The sequence below is a fragment of the Halictus rubicundus genome, chromosome 7, assembly GCF_050948215.1.
Source record: "Halictus rubicundus isolate RS-2024b chromosome 7, iyHalRubi1_principal, whole genome shotgun sequence".
In the NCBI taxonomy this organism is placed as follows: domain Eukaryota; kingdom Metazoa; phylum Arthropoda; class Insecta; order Hymenoptera; family Halictidae; genus Halictus; species Halictus rubicundus.
Window position 1 is genome coordinate 12,845,512 of NC_135155.1, and position 20,371 is coordinate 12,865,882.

General features: G+C 41.4%; 4 protein-coding genes across 9 annotated transcripts in view; 2 read left to right on the forward strand and 2 right to left on the reverse strand.

Moving 5' to 3' along the window:
* Positions 1-20,371, forward strand: part of LOC143355510 (uncharacterized) — a 181,511-nt gene that overhangs the window by 70,666 nt on the left and 90,474 nt on the right. The gene's annotated exons all lie outside the window — the stretch shown is intronic.
* Positions 1,103-2,707, reverse strand: LOC143355501 (serine--tRNA synthetase-like protein Slimp). The gene has a single exon (XM_076790339.1). The coding sequence runs from the start codon at positions 2,705-2,707 to the stop codon at positions 1,262-1,264; it is 1,446 nt and encodes a 481-aa protein (XP_076646454.1). The 3' UTR covers positions 1,103-1,261.
* LOC143355502 (zinc finger protein 593 homolog) lies at positions 2,785-5,241 on the reverse strand. The gene is made up of 4 exons (XM_076790340.1): positions 5,098-5,241; positions 3,795-3,960; positions 3,599-3,699; positions 2,785-3,025 (listed from the first exon to the last, which is right to left on the reverse strand). Exons 2-4 carry the CDS (start codon positions 3,882-3,884, stop codon positions 2,785-2,787), a joined length of 432 nt encoding a protein of 143 aa, XP_076646455.1. The 5' UTR covers positions 3,885-3,960; positions 5,098-5,241.
* Bap170 (Brahma associated protein 170kD) overlaps positions 6,380-20,371 on the forward strand; it is a 72,458-nt gene continuing 58,466 nt past the window's right edge. For 4 of the 6 annotated variants that reach the window (XM_076790345.1, XM_076790348.1, XM_076790349.1 and 1 more), the window contains exons 1-2: positions 6,380-8,211; positions 9,327-9,420. In XM_076790345.1, coding sequence (XP_076646460.1) covers positions 8,120-8,211; positions 9,327-9,420 — 186 coding nt within the window. In that variant the 5' untranslated portion in view covers positions 6,380-8,119. The remainder of the gene's footprint in view (positions 8,212-9,326; positions 9,421-20,371) is intronic. The other 2 variants (XM_076790347.1, XM_076790351.1) reach the window with 2 other exon arrangements.

Sequence of the window (20,371 nt, forward strand, 5' to 3'; positions counted from 1 at the left end):
TGCTTCCTGGTACGCTCGCACGTTCCGACTTTATGCTGGCTTCCGATCTCAGTCGTCTGTAGTATGGTACCTGCAACGCTTTCAACGATCTCGGTCGCTTGTCATTATAATTAGGCATTGTTTAATTAAAATTTTAAACAAATCTTTTAACGTTGTATCTGAATAAGCATTTAATGGAATAAAAAGTATCACGCAAATGAACACAGTCTGATGTATGATCTTTCGGCTAAGTAGAGGTGTTAGCGTTCATCATGGTAGCAGTTACGTTCCGGCATGTTTTCAACATTAAAGTTTGTATTTTTATAAGTGCATACACATTTTCTTGCTGACAAATATTTTATATATATATTTTCTTATTTATATTTATAGTTTATACTTTTCGTTTTCCATTTTTTACAACTAGAGTTTGCAACTACAAAATTGGAAAAAATAAAATGCGTATTACAATTAATATTATACTTAATTTAAATTAATTGGAGATTTTGTATATAAGATTTATATGTTAGTTACATATTTCATATTAAACAATTAAGCTGTACATTCTAATCCTGGTTAAAAAAAATAATGTTCCTTTTGGTTTTATCCAATAAGCTGCTCGGTTCTGTTCCTTGCTAGAAACTGCTCGGTTCTGTTCCTTGCTAGAAGCTGCTCGGTCACCGACGAGATATATATAAAGACTGCCAGCCTTACGGGAGAACGTGTCGCTCGAAAAATACGGTGTTTTCTACTGCCCTCTAGGATAGATTTTGGCTGGAGTAAGAAACAGAAGGCCAACGACGGTATTTCGTCGGTGCAGAAGACCACTAAAAAAATTCTCGTCGGTGAGAAGTTGAAAAGCTAAAAAGCTAAAAAGTTGATGCAGGTTCTGCTCCGGGCTAAAAAGATAATGCAGGTTCTGTTCCAGGCTAAAAATATGATGCGGGTTCTAATACAGGCTAAAATATGATACAGGTTCTGGTCCAAGCTAAAAAAATGATGCAGATTCTGATCCAGGCTAAAAATTAGACTAGGGGGCAGCACTATACCGGTGACACTAAATTCCCGGGCGTGAGCAGTTTCATTTCCACTCTGTTATCAAATAACAGATCACCGGTTCAATAACTTTCTCTACTTTTCCGTCATCTCAAATATTTATTCCGAAATATGTACACAGTTCATAACAAACATAAATCGACATCCACAAAGGAATTAACATATGTATATACATCTGAATGTACATAAATTACGTACAAAAATGTAATCTCTTAAAATATCCTCAATTTCAAACCAGAGAATGATCTATGGGTGCACATTCAGCAATTTTCTTTGGAATAACAAACTTCTCCGGGTCCTGCTCCAATAAACATCCTAACAGCCTTGGCACTGACATCACAGTGCCAGATATCACCAAGGGATAGTCTTTTCCACCATGTATTGAATATGCAATTAACAGTCTCTTGCTAAAGTAGCTACCACACATAGAAATGTGTCCAACTTCAATATACTGTTTTGAGTACGGCGACCATAGTTCGAAAGAGACACGCATGGACTCCCAAGGTTTCAATTCTGAAGCAGATCTCACAACGACTTGATAATGATCGCAGACATTGTCGTACAACTTAGACATTGTATTTAATAGTCTCTCGAACTGGTCCTGGTACTCGGAACTGTTTCCATCCTTGACCATAGTAAACACATGTGCAGCAGAGGCCTGACACACGGTAAACAAACCAGTTGGTGTAGAAGTCGGTGGGAAAGGAGTGTACTGTCTCCCAGTAGCAAAATACCTCAGTGGAAAATAATTATGGTTAATCAACTGCTTCGAGTGCATGGCTAGAAAAGACATCAAGCTTGCACTTCCAACAAGGTGCATGTTGTTCGAAGATTTGTTGTCCGCTTCGTTATGGTTATCTATCACAAAGGCATGCATTGGGTCCTCATGATTCAAGCCAGACCCCTCCACTACCAGGCTGCGACTGAAGTCTGAGCCTGTCACTCTGATCATGTTATCCTCACTAAAAATCTTCCCAGCATAGCTCAAAGCACCCAACTCAAACAGAGCTGCATCGTTGCACAGATAATATTGCATGGGGTTCTTGTATTCCAATAGACCAAGGTTCTTTCCAATTTCTACGTGGCCCTTGCTTTCCACTTCTAGAGACTCGCTCAACTGTCCAATGGTTTTTGTTACAACTGGAGTGTGCAGCGGTGTCTTTTCGTTCAGGTTGTTTGGTAGCTTCAGCATCTCCTCGATGATGCTTTCGCTCATATCCCACACGACGTCTCTGATAGCCTTGAAGTCTTCCTTCAGTATTATGAACTGACGTCTCAACTCGGTTGCTTTTGCCTGTTCCACAGCTGTCAAATCCTCTCTCATGTAATGCTTCAGCTGTTGCCCTAAGTCGTTCAATTTATCCTGTAGGTCGTTTTTATCCGCGCTCACTGATTTGTACAGCTCCCATATTTCCTTAACGTCCCTTGCGTTTATCTTCAGGCCTCGAGAGGTTAGATCCTTTTGGAATTTATCGAGATTAGACAACTTGTCATCAAAGTCTAAGTACGGAGAGATATACGAAAAGATTTCCATGCCCTTCCTTCCTGAAACGAATAAACACGAGGAATAGTGTTTGTTCAGACTTAAGGGGGCACCAACATGTTTTGAAACTACATGTTCCAAGAGATTATGAACCATGCAGGTCCGTGCAATGCGAAGTATATTGTTTGTCATTATTGGAGCGTCAACACTGAATTTTCTTCGTGGAGTGTATTTAAACAGCAGCAGTCGTTTTATATAGAAAATTATTTCTATGCTTCAATTTTTGCTATTTTGGTTTGTGGTGCAATATCCGATTCTGTATCCATTTTGAAACTGCCACGGGTTATAGTGTCAATTTTTCTTTTCTGGGGAGCAACATAATTTCCTTTTCCAGCAGCTCGCTCAGATTCCTCTATGCTATAGGGTTCTAATTCGAGCGCTTTTAATCTCCTCTTATGAACTTTCGTGGTGAAATGGTCTGAGAGTGCTGTGTTGTTTATGAAATGCCTCCTGTAAAAGAAAAATAGATTAGCAAATGATCTTATGAAGCCTGAATTGATGTTAGAAACGTGGCTTTAAACCATTGTTTGTTAGCATAAGCTCTGCACAATGTTTACATTCAATGTTGTGTACATATTTTGTGTCATAACGAGTATACTCGTCAAAACAGCTATAATTCAAACAGCGGTTAATTTTTGCGACGCAACTTAGGTACACATTTTTCAAAGAGGTCGCAACACCTAACTGGTTAAAAAAATTATTCAGCATATACATTTTCATCGAATGTATATGTGTATCATATGTGTCTATACTATGTCGTCGACTGTATATAAAAATTAAATTTGTATTGCAATGTTTCGAATGCACACAAAGTTAGGTTAGGTCGCGAAGAATTTGTACTGCAGCAACTAATTTAAATAAAAAGCGCAGAGAAATTCTTTGAGCGCATAAAAACTTAGGTTAGGTAGCAAAGAATTTGTACTATGTCAACTAATTTAAATAGAAATACAGTGCAATACTTTGAGCACACAAAAAGTTAGGTTAGGTCACCAGAAATTATACAAGAGTTGAATGATAACTCACGCGCAATGTACACAATAAAATTGGCCGGCTCCAGGTTTGTCAAGATCTACTTCTTGATTTATTAAATTCTTCACATTTTCATCTTTCAAGTCCTCATCGATCTAAAATAAAGGATATCCTAGAATAATTGCCGATCGTTGGAGAGTTTCACTCACGTGACACACGTGCTGTTGAGTATGGTTATACTATTGCAAACCTCGTCCAAATCTTTCGTTCTTCTTTTCGTTCGCCAGCCTTTCTTCAAATGTGTATCTCCTCTGTGGTATTTTTTTCGTTTGTAAGTCATTATTTACAACGAATTAATAAGTTTTACAAACTTCGATCACTACCACGTTTATGATTGTGCAGCAAAGGTAGTTGACCTAGCCGAGAAAGAAAATGAAAGAGAATGACAACAAAGATGCACACAGTTAGTCACAAAATCTGCGTACACTTGGTGAATTTCAAATATTTGGAAACAGAACAAATTTCGCACGTTTTATGAACATTGATGTACTTATTTGTTACTTAAAATTGTATAGATTCGGAAAGATTAAGATATTTTTTGTTTGTTTGCCTGCAAAGAAGCAAAAAAATCATAATATTTATTGTATTGTCAAGAGAGTATATTAATCGTAACAAATATTACGAAAATTTTGATTCTCTTTATTTATATTGTCTTATGTATAAACACATAAAAATATAACTTTTTTTAAGCTGCTTGATTGTAATTAATGAACATTCTGATGTCCACAAAACCTTTTATGTTTTGGCTTTTGTCTCAGATTGTTTATAGATTTTGCATTAGTCGCTACAATTATTTGTAATGATGCTAAAAATGTTGAAAACAATTTGAGACAGTTATGACACTATCTACGGTAGAACGAATAAGTTTGTAACAGTTAGTACCATAATTCCAATGCTAGATTGCGTTACAATACCTCTTGAAGATTTATTTTACACGTAATTTTTTAATAGAGATCAAAATTACTTTCGTCGATAATAATCAATATGTTAGTATTACATAACAATTATTCTTCCCCAAATTTTTCTTTAAAATTACAATTTTTTTGTATAAAATGGGTGCCTAAAAATCACTATAACGTCATTTAGCGGTGACATGTTACTATTTGGTTTAACTCAAAAGTTTTACTGTAAATGGAACAAGACGTATGTTTTAATACATTCTGAAATTACATTAATGCCATTAAATATGATAGTATAAAAGAGGAAATTAAATATTAATTAAAATAATTTCGATTTATTGAAGTAGCGTGAACTAAGATTTTACTAACCAGGATAATTAACAAAATCTATAAATTAAACTGTAGAACGATTTTTGATGATTATAAACTAAACAGGAGAAATGTAAATATTGATATTTTTTATGATATAAATGGATACTTTATGATATAAGTATCGTGGCAACGCAGATTTCATAGGAACTCCTAAGAAGGTTATGTCGCTAATAAACGTCAGATCTGAAAGTTGTAGCAGTTGTGAATAATATTCAAGTTCACCATATTCTTTACATCACAGCATTTATTTTGCACAACTTCAATGTCTTTCGTGCACAATTAATTAAGTTACAATAAATGTAATTATCCCGGAAGTAGCGACTGTTAAACACTTCAATCGGATGTTTTGCTCAAATGCACTAACTCCTAAAATCGAATATTGGCTATAATAATCATGTGATTGAAAAATTTTTAATTTTAAGTTGATCCATTTTAATTAACAACACGAAATTGAATTAAAACGACTGTAATGTATTGGTAAAGGCAGGTTTATATTGGTGCAACAAAGAATTTATAAGACATTGGTAAGGTGAATGGTCTTGACAGGTGAATGGTAAGGTGACACTGTCTTAAAGGTGTAAGAACATTCAATATTCTGATAATTTAATAATAAAAATATTATTTAGAACAATATTCAGTTCATAAAAAATTGTGCATATTCATTGGAAATAATTTTTCACCACGTTCCGCATCAAATGTTGCCGCGCTTTTCGATGTTTCCAATTTTTCTTCTTCCTTCTTCTAGTGGTCCAGAGAAAGGGATGGAAATACTAGCTTAAAGAAGTGATACCCCATAGTGTATCAAGGTCACTTAAATTAGGAAGATAAATATCACAGCTTTCCACAAGAGTTTCGCTTCTAGCATACTTTTATAGCGGCAAATTTGAATTGTCTAACACCGGAACTAACGCCACACTAAATTCAACTAATTTATATTACTTGAACCAATCACAAGATTAAATCTATTCAAATTATGTATGATTTAAAATTTTTTTAATGTTTTTGTGCATTCAAGTCAAATTTTATGTCCGGTTAGTATAGTTGAACGGCACAACATAAATATTTCTGCAAGGTGTTGCTGGCGACATCTAATCTATAACAGATTCAGATCGAACTATATTCAAATCTATAAATCTATAATCTCTTTTCGCGATCAACTACGAATAATTATCGAAGGCCGCAAGTAATAAATCGAAGAAAAATATTGGTAAAATATGAAACAGTTTATTGCCAACATTGGATACAAAATCGCAGCTATCGTTGGGTTGTACATTGAAAATTGAATGACATCCCGCAGTTCATTCGCACGGTCAGAATTTAATATAAGTGTCTCTCTATAAACTTCTGTTCAAATGCAATCAACAATGACCAAAAAGGCCCGAAAATTCAAAAGCCGAAAAAAGATATTGCTCGCAGTCCCACTTCCGCCGCAGAGTGCGACGCGCGTGCGCACGCGCATTCCAGCGCAGCCTTGTGAAGTCTATCCCCGTTCACAAAGCGCCCACTTCCAGACGCACGCGCGTTGCGAATCATTAATCGAAAAACCTGGTAGTTCGGAATCTGCGAGTGATCGTTTACGGACGGCGACGTTTTACGAGAGATTCGGACACAATACGAACGTGGCTTAACAACAGGCATGCGCAGCTCGCATCGAAGATAGTTTTCCCCCTCCACTTCTCCGTCAGTCACCGAGCGTCGACAGATGTCGCTCGGGTGCCGCCGGAGCAGGTCGCGCCTCTGCCGGCGAGTGTGACGATCAATTCAAACAAACGGTGCGCCACTGGCGAGGGGGGTCCCGAACCGTTTCGAAAGTAAAAATACTGCGCGACCCGGGATTTCGTTCGCACGGTTCGCAGACGGGTCCGAGGGAAAAAAAATCGCGGTGGCACACGGGCGGTGTAGTTCTATCCGGGGTGCGTACGCGGTGGATTCCGGCCGCGTAAAATGACGTAGGGAATCCGCGGAAGTGTGCGTGTGCAGGGTGTGCCGCCGCGCGGTGCTGCGAGAGGAGGTTGTGTGTGGCAGAGCAGCGGAAACGGTGTCGCGGTTGTGTAGGGTTCGGCGCTGCTCGTCGGCGGCTATCGGCGTACACCGGGGGAAATTGGCCGTGGCTTCGCCAATGGATGCCAGGCAGGAGGAGACGCCATTTTGATATACGGGCGCACGTCAAGCGTTCCGCTCGCCTCCGAGGGAAAACGCGCTCTCCGCTCTCCGCTACGCGAGAACTGCTCCGGTGCCTGTGTTCAGCCGCGTCCGGTGGTCCGCCGCGCTCTCTCGAATATCGCCGATATACGGTCGGGACGCGCCGAGAGAGAGAGACGGGGTTATCGTGGGTAATAAGGCGCGCGTGGCCGAGCGACGTATACCCAGCCGAGGCGTTTCGTTGACAAGTGACAGGTGAATCGATCGCGGACCGCGGGCCCGCGAGGAAACTCGCGTTGCGGCCCCCCGTGTTTCCATCGCGCTCTCTCTCGCCCCGCGTATGTTCGCTCTCTCTCGCCCGAACGCTCGCTCTCTCTCTTACCTATTCGCTCGCTCGCGCGCGGTCGATCGGCAGTGAACTACTGTGTGTGGAAGCTACTACGTGTACGCCACGAACCCGAGGATTCGGATTTTTCCCCACGCGTGGCCAGTTCACGGCGCGAGGGCTACACGCACCTAGTCTCTCTATCTCTCTTTCAGTGTGTGTATATCTCCGGTGTGTGTGTGTATACATATATATATATATCTATATATATATATATATGCTCGACTCTGCGGGTATATATATACATACATATATACATATATATATATCTCTGTGAACCGATTTTCTCCGGGTGTGTGCGTGTGTCTCTGTGTGTATACGGCAGCCACAGAGGGACTCGGAGAGAAAAGCGAAGAAGCGACGGTGGTGTGTCTGGTTTTCGCGCGCGCCTCGACACGCACAGAGAGGCCACCGGCCGACACTTCGGGCCAGGACAAGACGACCCGATGTCGGGAGCGGGTCGCGACCCCGTGTCGACCCGCGGTCGTCCTCGTCCTCGTCCTCTCCTGTTCAACGTCGCCGTTGTCGTCGCCGTCGCCGCCACCAACACCAACACCTCCTCCTGCCTCGTACCACCAGGACGCTCCTGGCGTAAATGTGCTCTCATGAGCGCCCATGTGCTGCTGCGCCTGTTTCTCCGACCGATGCCCCTGCGTGCCCTGTAAACCCAGAGCACACCCCGATTAGCACGCCCACGCACTCTACTCGATCGCGAACATGGCCAAGATCCTCAACAAGGACCCCGTCACCTACGAGAGGGAGAGGGAGAACTTCCTGAAGGACCTACGTCACTTTCACGAGACCAGAGGGTAAGGGACTCTTCAATCTTTCGTCTCTCCAAACTCCATCTCCATCTCTATCACTATCTCTCGCTATATACACACCAGTTTTGATCACAGCTATTTATTTCCATTCTCGGATTTATTCTCTCGATCCTTTCGCAAAGTATATTCTCGAAGGAGAAAAGAAAGTACGTGGCTTGCCGTTCGAAAGTAATGCGACTTTGGCGTTTCTGCATAGAATGTGGACACGGAGTTGAGGTTATGTGCGGCCCCGAGCCTCGAGTTTTCCAGGGACTCTCTCGCCAGAAAGAGAGACTCTTTGTGGCTATGCGCGATTTGTTTACACGTGTCTCGCGTGTTTTCTTTGTCGACGATGCGTATCTCGCTGCAATTGAGGTTAGGCGTTCGATCGGATCTAACGATATTGCGATGAACTTGCTGATTTTTTCTCTCTCATTCTAGCCCTACTCTTTCTTTCTCACTCTCTTACTCTTTTTGTGTGTGCGTATGTATTTGACGATTTGTGCGTCTCTCCCAGTTGTTATGTTCATTCTAAACGCCACGTTCTCTCTCTCTCTCTCTCTCTCTCTCTCTCTCTCTCTCTCTCTTGTCCCTCTTTCTCTATCTTCTTCGGATTTTGATACACACAGTGCGTGTAGGTTGAACGGTCGTATCAACGAAGATCGTTTCACGCGAAGACGCTACCGTTTATTACGTCATTGTTCGTGTGTTTTACTCGATTCGGAAATGGAAACAAAGCGTTCGGAATTGCACCGTGTAATCGTCGTTTCAGCGAGGACTCGAATAACGCGATTCGAGATGTATAGAAGTGGGTAGAAAAATTGTTTCTCAAGAAAATAGATATTCGTGATGCACTTGTAGCTCATTGCTAACGGGTTGAACATTATCATTTGTGACATATTTAGTGTTCTTTGTAATATATAAATACGGTGTGGTACAGTCGGCGCTTCGAGCAGCCATGTTGTTTGCATATCTTTTTAACAATATGAAATATTTAATGCTCGCGGGCGGACCCGCGATCGCTTGTGCGTGGAATATGTTTGCGTTTATGAAATTAGCGTGCGATTTCTATGAACTCGAGTGATTGGATTTTGATTGTTTTCTTTTCTTCTGATTTGCAGGACTTCGTTCAAGAAATGCCCAAAAATCAACGGGAAAGATATAGATCTGTACTTGCTGTACGTCGTCGTCACTGCCCACGGAGGATGGATAAAGGCGAGTCGATTTGTTTGAATTTTTTGAGTTGTTGTTACTCTCGCTACGGACGATTCTTAACGCATTACCGGCCGGATGCTTGTCAACACGATTATTCAACGACTCTGCTACGTGAAAAAGTAACTCGGAAATTGTCTTTCAACCCTTTGCACTCGAATAGCAAAGGCGCTGAGGCGTCGCTGAAATTTTCTACAGTATATTCTGAAACAATATTTACATGATTCTACTTGTCTGTATTTAGTTACTATAAATTTAAGTATAATCGAATGCACTCTATTTTTTATTTTTCCGCGTTCTGAAGTCGAAAGCTTCGAATGCATGGGGCTAAATAATAATCCCCCAAAAAGTTACTAGACTGTTTTACTAAATACCCATTGCTACCGAATATGTAATTGATAATTTTAATACCTTAAACATCGTTAACTCTAAATTATAGTTTTTGAAAAACTGTTAAGCGACTGCCGACAGGTAATGCGTTAACAATTCTAAATGAAATTCTCGAGCGAGCAGAATACGCGAAAAATTAGGCGATATCGTTCATGTAATGCGCCTCCGAACATCGTTAATGGGATGCACGACTGTGATAGTGATACCATGGAATTCGTCTGTGATCAAACAGTCGATTCAAATCGTATACTCTAATGTGTATCTAATCTGTGCGAATTTCTCAAATACTAATTATTATTACAAAACTATACAAACGACGGTTTTTGTTACACTTTTATTGTCGAGATAATACTTTCAGCTGGGAATTTATTTTCACTGATTCAGCATTAAATGCGCGCAAGACGAGTGTTCATTTTTTAAAAGCATTTGAGATGGAAATCAATTTGAAATATCGCGCATGCGTAGTGGAATCGTTTCCGTATTTTCGTCAGTGTTCCAGAAAATTGTTACGCGATCATGAAAGCTTGAATGTTTTCTACAATCTGACGAACATTATGTAGATTAGTTTAAGAAATTTTTTTATAGTATTTTCAATGCTCGAATATGGAAGTTTACAAAATGATTTTTGTGAAAATTGAGGTTTTTTTAGAGAAATGTCGTTTGACCGGTTCTCGCCGATTTTTATGGCTGAAATCGATTCATATTTCGACTGTTAAACACGCTCAACGGTGTGCGGATCGACCGCACGTATGATTAAGGTTGGAAGAATGCGAGAAACGGCACAGAAACGCGGGAAAACGATTGTTCCGTGAAACGGCCGAGTCCAGTGTTGAACTGCGTTCTCGAAGAACGCGCGAGAATCGATCGGTCTAGCGTTATCTCTGTCGCCGGGAACATCTTCCTTGCGCAAGGAAAAAACAGAGGAAACTGTTGCCCTATTTTGGTTACGCACTACTCCTGCGTCTTTCATTTATTCATGCATTCAAATTCAAAATATCCAATCTTTATACAACAAGTTCCTTAACTGTTTGGTCCTTTAATTTTTATATTTGAACAGAAAGATAAAATTTATCAACACAAAGCTGCCTAAAATACTTCCCGTTTAATTTTTTATTTAAGATACTTTTTTATTGATATATAAAGACTACTATATTCAATACAATATAGTATATCATTCAACATAATATATTTCATTTTTTTATATAATATTGGAGACTAAAGCATCATATTCTTTTAATTAAGATACAAAGGTAGAAATATTTTAATTTTTATATAATATGGAACTTATTATTGATGAATCAAAAATCTTTACGAAACGACCTTCTTAATTTTTTAATACGATGGTTTTTATACTACATTTAATTCATGGTTTTTGTACTGCAGTATAAAGATTAAATATTTTCATTTTTATATAGTATCTAGGATTAAAGAATTTAATTCTTCCAAGGAGTACATTTTGCTCGCATTGGCACAATATATACATACATAATGCGAATTGCAGTTTGGAAACCGTTCTAGTTCCACGACTAACAACCTCTAATTTTTTCAAACCATCGTTAATCTATCGATTATCCCGAGCGTGTATTGGGTTACACATTCAGATTTGTTGCTGCCCGGCTTTGCGTCACACGCTAGTTATGTTAACTATTGTATTCTCAACACGTTCAAGTTATATTTTTCGCATTTAAAGTCAAGGTACTTCGTGTAGTCGGTCTCTCCCGTTTAAGATAATTTATTGGGAACGTGATTTTTATGTAGGAACGCTTGCAGTGTTACCACTCACCGAAACTATTACTCCGTAAAGAGAAACCAAGGATATCGCTTTTTCCCCCCTCCACGCCGGGGTTTTCTTTTGCAATCGGCAAAAACGTTCTGCCAAATGACAACACTAACTCGTGGAAAAAATGATAAATAATATAGTAACCAGCCTGAGGACTTTGTACATTTATGGCGAAGGAAATCAGGCGCAATTTAAAACAGTAAGAAAGATATTAAACTGGAATAAAATTCTGTCCTAATAATAGTAATAATAATAAAACTGTCGCTAATGAGAATTCCACGTTAATTCTTTACCTAAAAAAAAATTCTATACTTTCGTTATTATTGTTTAAGGGTAAATGTAGACGTACAGAAAATATATTTTGCCTCTTTTTACTACAGAATTGTTGAGTTCATATTTTTCATAAAAGTGTCCTCAGTTTAGTAATAATGTCAGAATTAATAATACGACAAACGCAGTTCTGAGCTCGATGGGATATTTTTTAGGTATGAATTTACGTAGCAGGATTCGTTGAAGAAACTTCTCGGAAGATTTTCTTAGTTAACTGGTTCGCGAAAAATGTTTATAGGAATATTCCTAGAAAATATGGAGCTCGGCTGGTGTGCTGACAAATTGACTATACGCACACAGCGTTCTTTCCCCCAGGTTACGAACCACTGGTCTATGTTTTCTTAAGAGCCGAACGACGACGGTTCGACGGTCATGTATTTCTGTGGTAGTATGTGTGCACATAAACGGCCGGTATATACTAGCTAGTAGCTCTGTGGCGGCGGAGCTTTTCACCTCTTCTTTCCCTTCACATCTATTCGCCGGCTTAACTCGCCGAGTGTCAATGTGTGTTCACCCCCCCCCCCCCCAAGCTTGTGTTCATTTATCCGTCTCGATTTTACGCTAATAGCGAATGTCACTAGACGCGATAAAAATTTCACCGAATGTGAAAGAAAACTGGCTTCTCTAGTCCTTTCAAATCGTTTTGTTTTTATTTCTGTAGCGTAGGACTCGGGTTTTTTTGGTTTTGGTGTCTCTTTGTAGGGAATACGAATGAATAGATGACGCTCACCGTAAAAGCCGATCTGTAGAACGCATTTCGTACAATGAAGAAGCGTCTGGCTTCTTACCTCGTGCTTCAAATCTCTTCTTTCAGCTCCTGGTGGCGAACGCCGATGAAAAAGCGCTGGCATATAGAGGCAAGTAACCTCACCAGTCCGTCATCGAAGTTACCGTCAAGGGTATAACCCCTTGAGAGACGTACATAATCCATACCAGTGGCTCCCAAAGCGGCCGCCATGATGGAATCCTCAAGAAAAACTGAGGAATCCATCTGATAAAATATCTTCCTGATTTTCATCTTCATATTTGAATGTGAATAATATTTTCTGGTAGGTGAAGCCCCCTTACAAATGTTAGGTTAGAAATGGGAGATTAAACTGACTCCCAAAGCGGCAACCATCGTGGAATTCTTAAGAAAAACTGGGAAATATATCTGACAGAATATTATTTCGATCTTCATCTTCGAACACTCTACATGCTTACATGTAAATTATATTTTCTGGTAGGAGAAGCGTCCTTGCGAGTTTGAGGTTAGAAATGGAAAAGTAATCTGGCTTTCAAAATTAGCCGTCATAATGGGGTTCTTCAAAAATTCTGAGAACGGAATATTTCCCGGGATTTCAGATGTACATGTGAATTCTGTTAGCAAAAAAATGTCCTTGCAAATTTTACGTCATAGGTAAATTTAAAAAATTCTATTTATTTATATTGGACGGGTACAGTGGCGTTTTATAGGACAAACTTTTAGAGACTTAGAGCTGATCCTAATGTTTTCATGTGAGACACAGGATAAAGTTTCTTTCTTTCTACATTGTGCAATTCCTGCTGTTTTGAAATTTTTCCTATAGCAAGTGATACACAATGGTCCGAGTTGTTCATACTAGGCGTGCTTTCGCGCCGCTGATGCCTGACATGCTCACGCACCTGACACGCGTTACAATGCGTTAGCGATGACCACTTCAAACCGTTATGGCTTTTGAGACGTGCGACATTTTGCAAAATACATATTTCAAGCAAAAATCGCTCGCCTGCACCTTACGATCAGTCTAGGTCTAAGACAATTGAGTTGACCTTGAAATCTTTCAATTTAGAAAAGAGGCACCAACAGTTACGAGAGCACACTACATACGGCTATCAAGCTATAATGGGTTAATTAATACTACAGACTTACATCTAAACCGCGGATTTTTATGCAAAATAAAAATGATCTGGATTCGTTATGAAATGGGGAAACTGCATATACATTTATTTCTTTTCCTAATCATTTCAATAAGTCAAAAGTTATACAATAGTATTTTTGAATTCGTTGAATATTTTCAGCGTTTTAAAGTTGATCTCAATTTTTTTACAAATGCGTAAATTTTGTTTAAAAAAAAATTGTACGTTTGTAAAATAGGTCCGCGGTCCAAGAGTTAATGTGTTCGTAAGATTCGGTACAAAAATAAGAGTTCACATGAAGCTCCGAGGTCTGTGGACCTTCCAGGGTTAGATCGCCGATTTTCGGATGTCCACTGTTCGTCGGCACCGTTCGTGAACGCAGGTGTCTGATCTGTGAGGGTGGGCCCGGTTTCGTAAGCCGGCGATTTCGTCCAAAATCCGCGTATGGAGACAATACGGAAGTTGACGCAAGGTCAGGGTCACTTGCTGGGGCACTGTTCGAGGGGTGGGGGAATAGATCATGAACCGAAGGTGGGAAGAAGGTGCGCGCGGGACTGAATGTAGGGGGGAAAGTGATCACGAGAGCGAGAGAAAGGAACGATGGGAAAGGGAGCTGGAGAGAGGGAGAACGAGAGAACGCGAGAGAGCCGGGCGGTGGTGGTGGACGTAGAGCTGGTCGAGGGCTTCCCCTCAACAAGTGTGATCGAAGCTTGCTAGACTATATAACCTGCGGCCGGGTCGCGACTACGCTCAGAATGCGTCGCGGAGTGCGGTTCTCCGATTCGTCGAACGGTGACGTCACTTTTTTGCCGGACGACCGGCGGCGGACGCACGCGGAACAGAAACTTGGTCGCCGCGACACACTCGGATGACTCATGGAGAAAGTCCTGGGATATTTGCGAGGCGACACACAGTGGTCGATAAGTATAAAAAATGGAACGAAAGTCTAAAAAAAAAAATTATCCTAAAAATTGAAAATTGTTATATAATTCGATTTATTAATGTCTAGTACGTACAACTGGTAAGCTTTTTCGTTTGAACCCTTTGATCGCGGTGGACGGGTCATTTTTGATCCGGTGACATTAGAAACAAAAGAACATATCTTTCAATAAGCACCTTCGCAAATGTGTTCGAAAAAATGTTGATAATTAAAGCGGTAAATAATGTTCCGCTTATAACTAAAAAAGTCGCGAAAATTGAAAATTATTCAGATTCTAATAATCGTAGTTCCGAATTGTTTAAAAAAAAAAAAACTAAAAATGTAGTTTTAAAGTAGTAAATTTATTTAGATAACGGGTGCAATTCTTTCTTGTTGCATACAATTCAGCACTAATTATTACAATAGTAAAATCCGAAAGTGGTTTCTTGCGGTTTACTCAGTTTTATGGACAGTCATAAAGAGACTTGTGTGAAGTGCACTTTTAAGACAGTCAAATTTGAAGATTAATAGGTGTATTCAATTCTTTTTTGATTTTTGTTCCACTTCTTTGAAAAATCGACCATTGTGCGACGCGCGTTGACAGCGACTACCACCGATCCAAGATCATTTTCTGTCGTTCGCGCGCGCCCGATCCCTCGATCCGTTCGGGACCAGGGGATCTGGAGCATAGTGTGATTGACTTGGCGCTCTGACCGGTCGAAGTTGAATTTTATTGATCATAATCAGGATGTTTAAAATCTTGAGTCAGTTAGTAGAATTTCCAGTTTTCCGGAAGATATACGCATTTGAGATAATACCTTACAATGGCCTACGAATAGCATCTAACAGTGCAGGCTACTTCACCTGCTTGAGATTCTTTAAAACACTACATTATATCAGTATCTAATATGTGATTTTCTGTGAAAATATTGTTTTTTGTCGTTCAAGGTACGTTTACAAGCTTTCACGTAACAATTTTCATTAATTTAACCTCTTGTTTTCCTGGAAAATAACTAGATTATTTGCACAGTATGGTTCTTTGTACTAGAGACACGTCTACTCGGGTATGCAAGTACTCGGATCTGAATTAAATACTCGAGCAGAGTCGAATCTAAATTCCATGAGCACCCGGCTAGTCATATCTAAATTTACTATATATATTCGAGTACTTAGATACTGAAATGACATTCGTGTGAGTACTAATGTATTCGGATCCTTGGGTCGAGTGAGTACTAGAATACCCTAATACCTAGGACGCCATTGAATGAGTTCCAAAGTACTCGGATACTTATGTTTCAATTGAGTGAGTAGCAGAGTACTCTGATATTTGAGCCTGGCCGGTCTGAGTACTGGAGTACTTGGTGCCTTATCGAAACTGAACGAGTACTGAAATACTCGGATAGTCCTGTCTACACTGGATGAGTACCAGAGTACTAAAATAGATAGTAGCACAAAGATGGTAACTTTGTTCAGAAACAATTGTCTTTTGTTCTTTCGGAGATAAGGAGGCAGTTAAAAAGTTTCGACACAAACGAGGACTTGAGAGAACTCGGTATCACTTTTCGGGCGAGTTGCGCGCCAAAGAAGGGGGATGGAAATGATCTCTCGGTGCGTTTGTATACTGAATTTATCGCGGCGTCACGAGGCAAAGTCACTCTAGTTAAGCCGTAATCGCCGTGAAGTGAAAGTGTGCAGGTAGAAATTATTGGCGGAGCCGATGTAGAATGTTTTTACGGTGGTAAACCGATTGGATAACCCGGGCCTCGCTTCCTTCAAAGGTACAGGGTGTTCACGCAGTCATTAACAACCATTTTTGTTTGATATAGGAACATGCATAGAAAAAATGAAACAGAAAAATATGGTACTATTTTTCGCATTATCCTTTGAGGAAACAAAATTTTGGTTTGTGACTGCATGAACACCCTGTACATTTAGAAACACGAAAAATTACTGGAAAAGGATTTATGGACTGCAACGATCATTTAGGCTTCATTTATGTTGAGAAACTTGTATTTGGAAAAATGTATTCTGTGACATGTTATATTACATTTAAAAAATCAGTCTAATTGCAATAGTCTAACTGACTTTCGGTTTTGAATTTGTTAGACAGTGCAATATGTCCTCACGCCAATGCAACATGGCGGCAGAAAAAGTTGCGTGACGGGGGTTTTGTGCATTTGCCGCAATAAAGGCGGCGTAAAGGTCAGCGGGAAGTTAATAGTAATAACCCGACTGCAGAAACAGTGATCAAATTATTTCACGTGTGACGGTAGCCACACCTAGTTGAAAATTCAGGCTATTGATTCTGTAGATTAAGCGGAATGCGCTTTCTCGTAATTGGTGATAAATTCTTGTTCACGGCTGCGAGAGAAACGCGAACGATACACGCCGAGAACACAATAAAGCAAAAATTAACGGAACACGATAGAGTCGACGATCGGTCACGCTCAAAGGCCGCCTTATTATTTCAGTTACAAAAATATTTCCGCCATATTGAAATGTGTGTTGTGCTATTTATACCGGGTCGAACAGATGGAAACGGTAAATGTCGATCAAAGTCGCGCACGAGCCAGATTCGTAGTTCCGGCACGGCAATAAATTTTCTGCGGAATGATTCGTTTAGGAGCGCAGTTTTAATCAAATATTTTACAGAAAATTATTACTAGACCCGTAAACGTTTATACGTTGCGTATAAATTGCAATAAAACGTACGATGAAAACGAATACGATACTGTTTGCGCCGAATATTAATATATTAAAATCATTAACGGAGGAAATAAAATTCAGTTCGATTACATTCTGTGCAAATTTTATTTGAATGTATATCCATGGAAAAATACGAACGGGTGGAATTTTGAAGAAAAAAAGAACCATGTCGATATCATCGGGTACCAGGTTTATTTGTTCAGAAGAAAGACTGTCCCGGCAAAAGCGCCGAAAGCCCAGAAATATTCAGAGGCGCACGTTTCTTGCCTGCTCACATGTCGGTTCACTGTTGCATACTAAGCGGCGTCGAGTTCGTCAGAGCCTCTCTCGCGCCTAATCTAAATATTTTATCTTAAACTCTCGAAGCCGCTGACTTGGCTAGAAAATTAATCTGCTTCACAGTTCCTTCGCCGCCGTCAAGCGCGAGGGAATATAACATAACCGGAGACGAAACTTCGGGAGCACTTTGCCGGCTCCCGGAGCGTTTACGTTCGTCGAGCGCCGAGCGTACCGGCTGAAAGCTAAGAGGTTAGGAACGGTCTCGTACCTCTACATCCCGATACATCCGGGCACCAGTTTCGGGATCTTCTACCTTTTATGAAACGATGGTACATTCTTGGGTGAAAAGATAGAACGGTAAAGAAACTTTGAGAGCTTCAATAAACGACAAACAGGAATGTAGAAACTTCGTTTGATGAATGTTAAAAATGTCTTTAGAAATGAAAAAGGTTCCTCTACCTGGAAAGTCTATTTTATTTTCGAGGTATGTAGAGCATATATGTTGAACGTTGTTGTCGTCAGACTGTTGTAACAATGATTAGAACAACGTTGTTGTTCATTATAACAAATACCCTCGACAGTTTTGTTATATGGTTGCATTGGTGAAATGTATTGTCTGCTTAATGTTATTCCACAATGTTGAAGACTACCTTATAACAAAAGAGATCCAGTGGTGTAAGAGTATCTCCCTTGTCATTGACAATACGAAAAAATGTCAGAGGAAAACATATTGCGGGATGTAAAAAATTAGTCTGAAGATCACAATTTTCAAGATATTGTGGATACATGAAGGCGCTAAAATTTAGCTAGAATTTAATGACGAGGAAATCTGCCCTCGTCAATTCGTGAAACCCTTCTGCAAGCGTACGCTCGAGAAACGATCACACTTCGGACCAGTACAAACATCTATCGGGCATTGTAAAGTCGTCGAGTCCGCGTCCGCGTCAGCAGCCAGTCGAAAACATAGGCGTAAACCACGCGGAAAATAAACCCGGCGAGGTTCTCCGCGTTCCGCCGGTGTGTAACGACTTGTCAAAGACCCAATGGCGGAACGTTCTACCGGTTCCGGCTAAGAAAAAGACGACGTTCTAAAGTGGTAGGAGGAGGAGCAGCAGGAGGGGAGGGGGTGGGGGCGATAGGGGTCGAACGAAAGAAAGAAAAGAAAAGGAGAGAGTGGGGCGAGGAGGGTGGGGGTCGGGGGGCAGAGAGAAGGTAAAGAGGTAGAGCTCTCCGAGGAAAAGGGACCGGAGAGAATCTGGCAGCCACCGCGGATCCGCAGAAAGAAAGAGCGACGGGAGGGAAAGCGCGTTGACGCGGTTCACGCGGAGTGTCCGGGGGCTCTCTCGACTCGTTCAAGGGCGCGACTAGTATAACGAAGTGTTCGGCGGCGGTCGAATGGGCACGCACCGTAGTCTGGCATTGGTCTGCTCGCTCTACGCAGTGCGTGCTGCGAGGAATCCGCGACGAACTCGGTAATGCTGACTCAGTCAGGTGCGCTGCGGCGCCTTGCATCGTTTCGAAGTGCCCGTAGAAAGAAAACGAGAACCCGAGAGTCAGAGATAGAGAGGGAAAGAGAAAGATTCAGAGAGGGAGGAGTAGGAGGAAAGACGACGAAGCGTCCTGGAGGTATATACAGGGTGTCCGAGAAGACAGAGCCTGATAGAATATCCAAATTGCTGCGAGGGCACTGTTTCCATGCTATAGGCGAGATAAAAGGCCTATTCGATCCTTTAACTATGTATGCAACAGATCAAAAAGAGAAAGATTGCAAGAACATGAGCTTTTATCGTTAATAATTTTGATGGAAATGTGTATCGTGGTCGGGCACCCAGCATAGCGAGAAAGAAATTGCAAAGGGGACCAGAGAGAGAAAAGAGACGGAGCAGCGCGAGAGAGAGAGAACGGCGACGAGCGACGAGAGAGACAGAGAGAAGAGAAGAGAAACGCAGGAAATATAAAAAAGAGAATGAAACGGACAGAGAGCGTGGAACGAGAGTGGCTGTCGAGGCGGGGAGAGGGGTGAGAGGGCGGCGGGGCTTGCTCGCTCGCTCGTTTGCTCGCTCCCCGGCGGTGAGGCACGGTCGATATGGCAACGCCGCGCCCTGCCGCACGCATACCGGCATCGCCGGCCGCCCAGTCGTCGCACAGTCGGCAACGCTGCGCTGCTAGCGTGCGGGGGAGAGGGTAGCCGGGCTCTCACACATCGAACGACGAGGAGAGCGACCTCATGCCCTGCACACATGTGCACCCGGGGACACCGAAGCGACTGAGACGCCTGGTTGGTCGCGCTCGTTCGCTTGCTCGCGCTGCCTCTCTGCCTCCGCTATAGCTAGCTGGATGGCTTGCTCGCTTGTGCTCGTGCTCGTGCCTGCTTGCTTTCTTGCCTGACTCCGACTACTCCGGCTGTCCCACGCACGCGCTTCGACGACCAACACACCACCGGCCGCGTCCAAATTGGCGATGTACTTTTCACTTGGAGATTCTTTCTTTCACCCGCCGCAAAAAATAGGCATCTGCTCTACCCCCACCCACCGGTGCCCGATAGTCAACACCGCGCGTTCTGGCCTAGAGGATATCACGGACATTTTTGTCACGTAATATTTATGTAATGGTGAACGCCGATCGAAAGGTGTTCCCACTGGTAATACACTCCGCCTGGGTTTGGAAAGTTT